At 36.2% G+C, this 12,588-nt stretch overlaps 1 protein-coding gene across 1 annotated transcript in view; it reads right to left on the bottom strand.

Moving 5' to 3' along the window:
• Window positions 1-12,588, bottom strand: part of JMY (junction mediating and regulatory protein, p53 cofactor) — a 66,560-nt gene that overhangs the window by 7,134 nt on the left and 46,838 nt on the right. Inside the window, exons 7-10 of the mRNA XM_066569180.1 lie at window positions 7,721-7,807; window positions 5,128-5,223; window positions 3,354-3,894; window positions 1,443-1,753 (exon numbers count right to left, since the gene is read on the bottom strand). Of these exons, the coding sequence (XP_066425277.1) occupies window positions 1,446-1,753; window positions 3,354-3,894; window positions 5,128-5,223; window positions 7,721-7,807 (1,032 nt within the window). The 3' untranslated portion in view covers window positions 1,443-1,445. The remainder of the gene's footprint in view (window positions 1-1,442; window positions 1,754-3,353; window positions 3,895-5,127; window positions 5,224-7,720; window positions 7,808-12,588) is intronic.

Below are 12,588 nucleotides of genomic sequence, written 5' to 3'. Positions count from 1 at the left end.
GTCACTTGATTTCTGAAGAGCTGTGGTAGTGGGAGTTTTCAATACACAAGGACAGAAAGAAGTTACATGAAAGAAAAATAATTTTTACTTGGAGTTTCAGCAGAAGTTAAGCACATCTCCATGCCTGGAGTTTCAACTCCAAAACTAGCAGTACATTTGGTATGGAATAGAATGAGCAAGCCATAATTAAACAGTGTGAAATCATTAGGGTGGCCAATGGCTAGTTTGTGAGGAATTGAACGCAGCATTTATTTACCTTTTCAAAAAATTAAAATATTATAATTTGAAAATAGCCCACCAATGCAACAGATTGAGACAGTACTTCATAATCACAAGAACATTCAGCAGATGATGTGCCAAGTCAGAATCAGTTTTTAAACAGCTGTAGCACTTTACCAACAGTCACTCTCCAGCTATGTTAACAACTAACCAGGGTAGAAATGCTGGATTGTGAACATTCAAAAAGATAATATTCTTTCTACTGCTAACTGTGTTGCAAGGATTACAAATATTTGTCTTCCATTCTGTTTAAATAGCCTTTCTAAACAGATTTTCAATTTCTTTTCAGATTGTCATGCCTCTGGTTTCTCAGATTTTAGGTTTAGTGGGAACCTTCACTGATACTTAAGTTCATTCATGTGTAACATGAGAGAGCCACCACAGAGAAGTGCCCTATGCTGCTGCTGTGGTCACAAATATCTTTGTGCTACTGATGCAGCAATTATTTTGGAAATTGATCTCCTGCCAATTTTTGGTTTGTTCTGAAATCATTAATTTCATCTGCTGAAGTCTGATATCTGTACTTTCAGGCACTATAGCTTAGTATTAATGCAAGTTCATGGAATTCATATAACCAGCAGAGGTATAAATTGTGTATTTACTGTTTACAGCCTGGAAATTCAATTAAGTCAGATTTTAGAGACTGAAACCAGGCCATAAGAAGTCAGCCACTCAGGGTAACCCATGAGATTTCAATGTGTTCAGCATTCAAACCTAACTGTCCTTCACTCAGAAGTTACTCAGTCTGAAATAAGACATACCCAATTTTTACAAGGCTAGAAATAATCAGAAAGTAAGTATAAGGTGTGTCCCAGAGTGATTGTGCTGCTTTTAAAACTTTTTAGGTAAACCGGGAACTGTCCCTTCAAACTGACTAAATAAAATAGAGTTTTTTTATGCAGTCATCTGTCAATATTCAACAGAAGTACTGGAACTAGTAAAAGGCTAACATACTGTCTAAAAAGAGGTTTTCCTTATTATAAACCTTAAATTCTTTGAAAAGTCAGTGATACTCAATTCATATGTGCATTTCTATCACACTGGATGTCAGACAGTTTAGTCACATTCCTACTAAGTCTCCCAGAATGCACAACCTGAGGCTTAACTGCTACTGTTATAAGAAACTGTTGTAGAAATATTATCTTTAAACGTAGCTTAATTACAGGTTAGTTTTCCCAGTCTGTGCAAGGCAAACTCTCCTCTTCATCCTCTGACTCAGGTGATGCTTCCTTAATCCTTCGCAATGCTTCATGGATGCTCCTTGTCAGAGGGTCAGTATCAGGCAGAATTGTAAAGGATTCTCTCAAAACATCTTTCTGTACTTTCTTCAGTTTCACCCCTTTCCTGATCTGTGCCAAGATGTTATTGCTATCATCTTCATCAGGAAAAGGAGGGAGACTTCTCTGCTCAACTTTTCTTAAATGAAAGCTGCCACGTTTCAAGGAAGCCAGCACTTCATCCATTGGGGAACTCACTGCAGCAAATCAAAAGACCTTCAGTATTATTTTCACAAAATTTTATCAGTTTTAATTTTTATTTCCTCAAGACCAAAAAGTGCCTGCATACTATTAATATGATAGTCCCATATGACAAGTATAATGGTAGCTCCAATACTGTTTTAGCTTCTAAATAATCTTCCTTATTACCACAGCAAAGCTGGTTTATACAGACAGTTGTAATTTTTGTAACCACTTAACCTCCTATCAGAAAGAAAAACTTTCTGAACAATGTGGCTTTTCTGTTTGCACTCAGGAAAGTCAAATAAACTGCAAGGATTTCAACATAATGAGAGTGTTTACTGCATCACCTTTTTTTACTTTAGAACTTAGGTAATGAGTACATGTCTTACGTACTGGACTGTGGGATCCATTCTTATCACTTGCATTTTTAGGCTAATTTCACCTATTGCATGACTATTTCCACAAGCTAGCAAGGGAAGCAGCAATATAGTCAATTGCAAGAGCATGCATTTTGTCACTTCTCTGGGTTCACGTATTTGCTGGCATCTAGTCCCAGCACAGTTATAAAAATTGTCTTCCTTTATAATTAATGAAAACAAAGAAGTCAGAGACAGTTCTTTATGGCAAATCCTTCCTTTATCCCTAATTTGGAAACTAGTCTTCTGCAAAAATAAAAATCAGGCTTTTGCTCTTGTAAGAGCCACAGGTGGGAAAGATCTTCACCTCAGAGAATGCATTATAATAAAGTATAATAAAGTTTAAACACTTTGCATACACTAGCACGTAATTTGTGCAGCACCTCTCTATCAATACATATGTATCTCCAGGTTCTTTTTTGTATATTGTACAATATGCTTTTTAAAACCTGTTTTGCATTTAGGAACAAGCTTTGTCCGTCCTACTAAAGGCCTAGATAGAAAAGACACAATGAAAAGAGAAATATAAAAGAATACAGTATTGCACATTTGAAGGAGGAAGGACGGACTGTAATGTCCCTATCTGTCATACAGAGAGAAATTTCTGAAGCCACTTAGAAACTTGGAACATGTCAGTGTAAAGTTGAGTGCTGCTGCAGACATGAACAATATTCTTGAGAGGGGATAATTGATTTGAATTTATATTTGTCATATTATGATGCATATAAAACTGCACACACAATAGGTGCATTATAAAAAATTGCAAGATAAAACGCGAGTCAGTAAAATAAACAATAGGACCACATAAAAATTATTGTTATTCTGTTATTAAATAGAACACTGCATCTTCAGGTGAAACATAGAATATTTCCAGGGTTACCAGTATGTAGGTACATAAATATTCTTTTCAACAGCATTTAAGTCCATTTTCTATCTAGTCTAACACGGGATAATGTAGACTCAATTTCACAAGTGTTTTCCCACTGAACAAGTATGCCATGCTGTCATAAAAGCCCTAGTGTTACAGTTGCCAGCATCTCTCAGCTAAAAAGGATTTAATAACTTTCCCATTGATAATAAATTAATCACAGCATACATTTTCCTACAGAATAATTCAAAAAATGAACTGATGTGCACTGCAATGTTTAAATTAATAACAACAAATTTCAAATTAAATATGCAGAAATTAAAACATTACCTCTTCTCCTCTGTAAACCCTCTAGATCACCAGTCTTCTTAAGTTTCTTCTTGGCACTGACTAGCTGACTGCTATCAAACAGATGTGCTGGTGGGACACCAGAAGAGTGCTGGACTCCCTTCTCCACACTCTGACGTTTAACAAAGCTGTCACTTTTTTCTAAGGATTTGGTGGCATCTTCCTTGGAGGGCAAAGGTGGAGGTGGAGGTGGAGGAGGCAAAGGGGGTGGAACCTGTACTCCACTAGCAGTCTCTGGCTGAAGCTGGTCATTGGTGAGTGGAGAAGTGCTATCACGGGGCAGTTCAGAGGTAACACCATTAGGAGGCAAGGAGACATCTTGAAGTTGTTTTAGGCTTGTGGATTCCTGCACCTGCAAAGGCTGAACTGCTTTTTCCAATTCCACCTCCTCACTCTTCTCTTGGATTTGTATGGTTGCTGGCAAAGATTGAGGCTGCTCGACACAGGGCACTGAGCTGGCTTTTCTTCTTGCATGAGCCAGCCGCAGTCTGGTTGATTTAAGTATTACTTGCCCAGGGTACCGCTAAAGTGAATAAGGTATTGACAATTACGTAAGCACTTGCAATCGACAATTTTAGATTTAACATACCTGTCCTTTCTGACTAACAATATTCATTTTGCTCTGTATGTAAAAACAAAGCAAATATATCCCCAGCTTTATGCAAAAAATTATTTATAGTTTTTATTCTTATTTAAGCCACGATTTGATTAGTCTAATCAGTGAAATACATAGTTTAGAATTACGATTTTACTAAGAATCAGATTACACATTCAAAACTGTTTTTTTACTGGAAACTAAAATTCAAAATTCCCTCTTGCTTTCCTCTTCTAAACTTGGTCAATGGCTCCCTCTACAAGTGCAGACCAGTCCTGACTTAATACACTGGCCTTATATGTGAATCAACTGTTTTAAAAGGTTTATCTTGAGAACATCAAAGATTTTTAGCCTTAATTTACTTCTTATATTTGCTGCCTCATTATCAGTCTTTTCATATTAGTTTCATCCATAGCCTTTTTAAAGCAAAAAATTAAGCTGCTTCCAAAAGACAGGTGTAATATTTTTTGCACAACTGTGGAAGGCCTAGAGCAATAGCCTAAAGCCTTAGTATGTTAATAAAAAAAGTCAGCTCATGAACAGTTGCTGGTTAAAATAAGGAAATTGGCTTCATTTTACAGAAGTTACAGAATTCAAGAGCCTTGCAAACAATAAGGACATGAATATATTTCTGAAATACCACTGAAGAAGACAACTTCCCAGCAAAGAAACTTCTCATACCTTTATTTTTTTAATGTATACAACAAAAAGTCTTCACCAATTAATACAGTCTCTGTTTTCTTTCACTTTCAGCCCTTTCCTTATTCCTTCTCCTTCATTCCACCTTCTATGCACTTTCTGATGCTTCCATTGTAATAAGAAGGGACAGGTATTCTAGCAATCAGCAGCAGGGGGCCATGTCAGATGACAATGCTCTTTGTGGGAAGTACTGTTTAGATTATACTTCTCAGGAATATTTGCCAAGTATCTTGTCACAAGGTATAGGTGTAAGAGTAAATAGAACCTTATTATGGCACAGTGAATGCAACAGCTAGAGGAATCTGTTACCACCAATGCCATATTTTGTTGTGAATTTTCCAAAGACTAGTTAATTATACAGTGAAAGAGAATCACTAATAAGAAAGTGAATGCCATTACTGGAATGAGTGAGAAGTTCTTTGGGAAAGAAAACAGCCAGAAAAGAAAAACTTCTTCTGTTACCTGCTTAAATGTACGAAGTCTGTCCAGGGTTTTCTGTCGTTCCTGACTAACCCAGGAGCTCTTTCTTTCCTCTTCATCTTGCAATTGATCTCGTTTCTGAGAAAATATATGGAAGACATGTAAATATTACATCCAGTGCTTTATTTGGCTTCACTAGAAAAAAACCTCTTCTTCTTAATGTGAAGAGTTACTTTAAAAGATACTTCTCAAATGAACATAACCTCAAAATTTGGCCTCTGACTTCCCCTTAAAAAATAGTATACATTTCCTGGTTTGTTTTGTCAAAGAAATCCAAAACAGAAAAAAATGTTTCAATCTCAAACAGGAACACTTGGCAGACTTGTTACTTTGAGACATGAGAAATAACAAGTGACAAAATGCTATACTTAGAGAGGTCCTACTGAATTAAAATTATATAAATTAGCCAGAGAGCAAAGCAATATCATTTTCCCCTCATTCCAAAAACAAAATTACTGTCCAAATCGCAAGGCTGCCCATTTAAACAAGCTGTATTAGTATTCTCAAAGTACAAGAATTCACAGAACTCAGCATCACAAAGTTTTGAACCCAACAGTGAGCAATTTAAGTAAATGTTTTTATCCTTACATTTACAACAGTAAATATAAGTTTGTATTTACTCCAGCTTTTGTTACTTAATCTAGCTTGATTTTATGTAATTGCACTTAAGTAAAGGTCTGAAGCACTTCCTCACACCTGGTACAGTTGTTTTTACTTGTGCAGAGATTTTACCTCATGGAAAACATACCTTTGGGTACATCTCCTTTAACTAATAATTCTTTTTTACAGAATTTCAGCAAGAGTTACTACACCTTTGAAACAAACATTCACTCCTCAGTCAAATTTACTGGAAATGGAAGCTAATTACCAGAAGGCGAAATTCACTGCATGCAAGCTCAGAAGCTATCAGGAAAAGTGATGTAACAGATGACCACAAAGCAAAAACCCTGAGCAAAAACAGCAGCTTTAATTCTTAAGATGACTCACAGCATTTAATATTACTTTTGAAAGCGTATCTTCATAATCAAAAGTTCTGATCACTTTTGTGAACCTTTTACTCTCATTCAGTCACCACAAAAGCAGTGTCTGCCTGCCATTTTCATAAGTCAGCTAGTGGCCTGGTGTCCTTCACAAAAAGCCAACTCCTGTGATTTGGAAAGAAGGAAGTATAGATGCATTAGGGAGAGAAAGATGAGAACATGTCTGAAAAATAGTAAGGACAGAAAACAGAAAGAGGTGAAGAGAAGGAAAAGCATGTGGTAAAAGAAAATAAGAACAATGGCCAAAGAAGTTAGAACAGAAACATAAAGAAAGGAAGAAAAGTAGTTCTATCACTGTACCTAAATGTTATATATGCATTCAGATCAAACTTTTCCTGAAGGCATCTCAAAATCAAGGGGTTTGTTTTCTTGTTTTGGCTGACTTGTGTATTTGGTTTTGTTTCACTTTTAAGGAAAATAGTAAAATTGCAATTCTTATTTGGTTTCAAATTTGGACTCCCTCTTTTCAAAATTCTTAATGAAATCCAGTAATTTAAAACCTATTTTATCGTAATGCTAGAATTTTTCAGTCACATTTTTACTAGAAAAACCCCACACAAACATAAAAAAATTAGGTAAGGTTATATCATTCAAGCGGGCAATACCATAATATAAAGCTCTGCAGTACTTGAGAGGCAATGAAGTCCTTTGGCTTTGTCAAGTCTTATTTGTAAGACTGATAAATGGCCTACAGTCCACACAGTAACTTCCTCTGCCTTACTGTAAGAACTGATGAAAAAAAAATTTTTTTTCAATTCCTGAAAGAATATTCCAATACATACTGCCTTTGACAAGTAGCCTTTCCACAAAATAAATTATGCAGCTAACTTCCTGGACAAAAATATCAATGTTAAAAATGTATAAGGATGAAATAGAATCACTTTCACTAATCTAATTGAAGCCTGAATTAAAGTGACTTGGATTTCAATGCATCTTTGTCAGTGATCTTTATCAAATATTGATACTATATCAGCTCCCAAGACCTAGTCCAAAATTTGAATATTCTTTAAGATAAGCCTATTAGGTACAGCATAAGAGTCCAGCTGGTCTATTCTCTGCAACAAGACTATGAAAAAAATAATGGAGCATCCATCTGGAACTACTTGGAACTACAAGTTTATACAACATAATTCCAGTAATTGCTTTAGTAGAAGGAAGAAAAGTAGTAACCAAGCTTATTAAGATTCAAGAATAAATATGTGTGATTTCCTTACTCCTATCAGCATAGCAAACACAGTATTCAGAGATGCTCAGAATCATTTATGTGCACATGATGATAAACATAACAAAACACTCAGAATGTCAATCTAGCATAAAGAATTGTTCTACTTGCTTGGTTCCCATGTCTTCCTAACACAACTATATCCTCCCCCTTGCCAGCATAATATGACACAGAAATCCATGGTGCAAAGGCCAGGGATACATAGCATCTTTTGAAAGAGCTATCACTCTGAATGCTCCCCTAATTAATGTATAATGAGGAATGCAAGCTATTAACGACAGGCTAAGCTCGACAGCAGAAAGCTCAAACATACCAGCTGAACAGTATGGTGCATTTTGTAGTCCTTCTCGCTCTGGTGACGCTGCTGGATCTTTTCATTATGCTTTGCAATACAGATCTCCTGCAGGGACACAAACCACAACCTATAAACCATGCAATTTAAATACAGATTTACATTATGTCATATTTAGCAAATGGCAGGTAGAAAAATAGACCCTGCAGAGCCGATTTCATACAGGCTCATTTAACTTACAATGAACTGTAACTAAAAAAAAAAAACAACAAGCCCCAGAAGACCACCCCAAATCTATTATTTTTAACTATCAAAAGAGTAGATCCAAGTGACAGTTGCTTGGAAAGTCTGTTCTACAGGACCAATATAAGAGCAGCAAAAATCACCAATCTGTCAACACTACATAAAGCCCTTGTTTAACCCCATGTATTTGCATCCATGGAAAATAACTAACTCTTGAATGTACCACATATTTCTGTTTATGCAAATAGACAGTTTCCCATTTACAGATGTCAGTTCATCTTTTCCATGTACTCTCTGCAAGCACAGGCTAGAATCAAGTTGTTACAATTCAGCGTGTTCATTTATTCCACTAAGTTCACATCTCTAACATCTGGTATAAAACAAGAATTTGTTGCGCTGTCTGCAAATAAGAATACATTAAAAAACAAACAAGCAAAAAACTAGGCCATGTTACAATAGCTGACAAAGAGGATAACAGCCAAACTTCAAGTAGACAGACAACTTCATTGGACGATACCGAGGGCCAGGAAATTGGACAGTATGAGCAATGGAATTAGGCCTGGTACAAGCACCACGCAGAACTAGAACAAAGTCAGACGTGCAGTCATAAACAAATCTCACAGTTGTGCAAGAAGGTGCAATGTCAGCAGTTTGGAGTGTGACTCCAGATAGAGCATGGAGCTGATGGGGTTCTCAAGTATCATTTAGTATGACTTTCTGGGTAGGTTCAGAAAAGAGCTTTGCCATTGAAAGCATTGCTTGAGGGAGCTGATGAAGCACAAAAATAAGGAGGGAAAGGATTAAAGAAACCTCACTATTTTGGATGCTTAAAAATGCAGAAAAAGCTGTTCTGCAAATTGTCTATGGACATGCTTTGATCACATGAAAAAAGGAACCAGTGCTCCTGTATAGGATAGCAAACCCATCAATATTGCTGTCGTATGTAGGTAACCGACTAAAGCAAAGATTTCTGTGCAAATACTGGCCCACCTTCATCAGAGGTATATCACAGAATGGCTTAGGTGGAAAGACATGTTGAAGCTCATCTAGTGCCAACCTCCCTGTCACAGACAGGGAACTTCCACTAAACCAGGCTACTCAGGGCCCCATCCAACCTGGCCTTGAACACTTCCAGGGATGGGGCATCCACAGCTTCTTGGGGCAACCTGTGTCAGTAGCTCACCACCCCCAGAGTAAAGAAATTTCTAACAGCTATTCAAATCTCTCCTTGTTTAAAACTGTTCCCTCTTGTCCATATAAAATATCTGTCTATGTCAAAAGGCACTCTCCCTCTTTTTTATAAGCTCCTTCTATGTTCTGAAAGGCTGTTCTGAGGTCTCCCCAGAGCCTCATCTTCTCCAGGCTGAACAACCCCAGCCTGTCATTACAGGAGAGGTGCTCCAACCCTCTGATCATCTTTGTGGACCTACTCTGGACTTGCTTGAACAGGTCCACACATATATACAGCTAAACATTGCTGGGTTTTGTATTTCTTTCTGGAGGTTTTTTCCATCTGGTGAAAAGAGTTAATCCTGTAACAGTCAATCAATTTAATTTGTAGCTGAAAAAGTACAAAATACTTCATCTCTGTGTTTCAAAGACACAGCAAGCTACATAATACTAACAGAAAATCTGAACAACTTTCTATAATACTCCTAACTAGTTTACAGTTTATTCTTCATTTAGGTTTTAAATATTATAAAATAATGAGAAAATGTAAATTAGGCATGGTTTGGGTTTTTTGACATGTCTCGGATACTCAGGGGGCACAATTTTATGTAATGTATTCACTTTAGCATCAGTACTTAAACATTTCTGATTAAATGCAATAATGAAAGATATTTTAAATATGTAAAGAGGACAAACGTGACCAAAACGTATTTAGTGCTGAGTTTGTTTTTAATAAACAACCTACTTCAATGTAATTAGATCTCTTTGACATGAAATAATAAAAACTATTAGGAGGGGCTGAAAATGTGTTGCAGGACAGGATTAGAAATCTGAATAATTTTAACTAATTACAGAAATGGTCTAAGAAAAAAAGGAAAGGTTGCAATTTCTGAGGGACAAATGCAGGGTTCTACTTGTAGACAAGATTAAGTGACCACAAATAAAGGATGAAATTAAAAACACCCAAACGGCAGCCGTAAGAAAACCAACTGGATGATTACAGCAGATGACAAGTTCAATATATACCAATTAACTCTGGCAAAAAACCACCAAAACAACAAAACCAAACATAATAATTGGGTGTATAAGCAGGTCTATTGCACATGCAAGGTAGTCCTTACTTCTAAGCACTGGGAAGCAGACACATCATAGAATCATCAAGTTTGGAAAAGACCTTTAAGATCATTCAGTCCAACTGTCCACCCAGCACTGCCATTGTTACCACTAATCCATCATCCAGCACCAAATCCAAACTCTTCTCAAACACCTTCAGGGATCATTTTACCACCTCCTTGTGAAAATATGTCGAGTGAGAGCAACACCTCAAGAAATATGTTGATCAACTGTATGGAACTGGGAAAGCAACAAGAAGTAATACCCATTCTTTCTTTAATCAACTGACTGATTTCACAGTATCAAGTAGTACTTCTATTAAAGAGACAAAAAGGGAGAGCTGAGGAACCATTTCAACCTTTGTCACTGCATGAACTACAATGTGTAAGACTAGTAACATGGAATATATGTAAAAGAGATCTGCATTAGTATTATATCTAACTAGTTCCAGTTAGTCAGTTTTAACATCCCAATTAAAGGGCTAGCTTTTCATATGTAGAAACCATATTTTACTATAAGCATTCAGTGTAGTTACAGTCTTATGCTGCTGTTGCCGTAATAGAAGTTAATAACAGAATACCAATAAGCCTATCCCACCTGTCACTGCATCTTCGGAACACCTATTCTGGCACAGACTGTGCTTTAAAATGTGGCTTTCTAAAGACGTCCTATTAAATGAACACAAAAGCATTTGAGGAAGCTTCCTAGATGAAAGCACACATTATAAACACGCCCCAAACAGCTTCACCAACCAGTTGCTTCTCCCACTCTGTTTGTGATAAGGAATACTCTTTCCGGGTGCAAAGTAATTGATTTCATCACAACTTTGTTTTTCAGAGTTTTTGAGATACCTTCTATACCATTTTTTTCACCTTGACTCCTTGCTATAAATCTAGCTCCCTAATAAATCAGCTGCTTGTTCCATATGATAATCTAATTAATGCTAATGTGTAGCCAGCAGGGGGTAGACTGGCATAACAATAGCAATTTCCTGCATGAAAAATCTACAGCAAGCTCTCTAGAAGTAAGGAAAAAAAAAGATTAAACTGCTATTAAAAATTTATTTTTTAATAAATCACTGTCATCAACACAAAGGAACATCAGGAAATGATTGTTTAACAAATGCAAAGAGATTTGTATTAAAAAAAAAGAGAATGAAGAGTTTATATTCATGGTAGTACAGTGGAAAAACATCAAATTCTGTAAAATCATAAATTTTTAAAATGCCAGTTCAGTTATTCAAGAGTCATGACTGAATTATGTTTGTAATAAGCCTTTAACGAAAGTTTCTAAATAAAAGCTTGGTACAATTATTTGACAACAGCACTAAAAAACTAATACATCATCTGCAAAATTAGGGAAGGAATATCTGAAAAACAAAATAGAGACTATAGTCACTGAAGCTAATATTTAAATTACAAATCATCTTACTCTACAAAGAGTAATTTATTTCCTTTCACTGTGTTATCTCCTCAATAGAAAAATTTTCAAATACCTGGATGATGAAATTACCTTCTTCCAAAAAATAAAACTGATGACAGAGAAAAATTTCCTATTGTTTCCTTAATCCTGATATCTGCTGCTAGAAAGGAGATATTCTCCTAAGGGCAATTTCAGTTGCCAAAATCTTGATAATGAGAAAAGACAGTAATTTCTAAACATATCGCAAGACTGTCCTGTACACCACTTAATCCATAGCTTACTTTTTGTTTTCATCTACAGAACTGACAAGCTTAAAAAAAAAAAAAAAAAACCACAACAAAAGAGAAGGAAAAACCCCACCAATCCGTCACCAAAATCTCACCAACCCAATCAAAAACAGAATACCAGTTTAAAAGCCTGCTTTAAGACACTGTGCTGAAACACGCGAAGTCAGGAACACAATCTGAAAAGCATTAAGTACACTTTCATCTCAGTTCAACAATAAATGTTTCTTAATTGAGACAGACACAGAGATTTACCACACAGTATGTACTTTCCATATTCACCCTCAAAAAGTCACTTTTCTTCACATGGCATTCAGTCATCACTGCCCTCATTCTCACCATCTACAGTGTGCTTTTGTATCCCATCTGTATCTCAGTTCTGCATACTTAACCTCCAAACACTTCAGAGCAAGAATACTTTTTTTCCCCACAAATACAAGTACTCACATCAGGCACCTTAAGTAACATTCATGAATGTTTTACAGCATCACTAGAAAGGCCATCGAAAATGCAAAGATTGCTTAAAGAAATGAGACAAATCTATGAGCTTTGATTCTCAGGTAATTGCCAGAAAGCTTAGTAGGACTCTGTGTTATCCAGCAGTAAGAAGAGAAGCTAAAAAATGGCCATATTCCTTTCTGCCCAACAAGTGCTACA

The sequence above is a fragment of the Molothrus aeneus genome, chromosome Z (genome assembly GCF_037042795.1).
Source record: "Molothrus aeneus isolate 106 chromosome Z, BPBGC_Maene_1.0, whole genome shotgun sequence".
NCBI classification, from domain to species: Eukaryota; Metazoa; Chordata; class Aves; order Passeriformes; family Icteridae; genus Molothrus; species Molothrus aeneus.
This window is presented reverse-complemented; position numbering and strand designations above follow the sequence as displayed.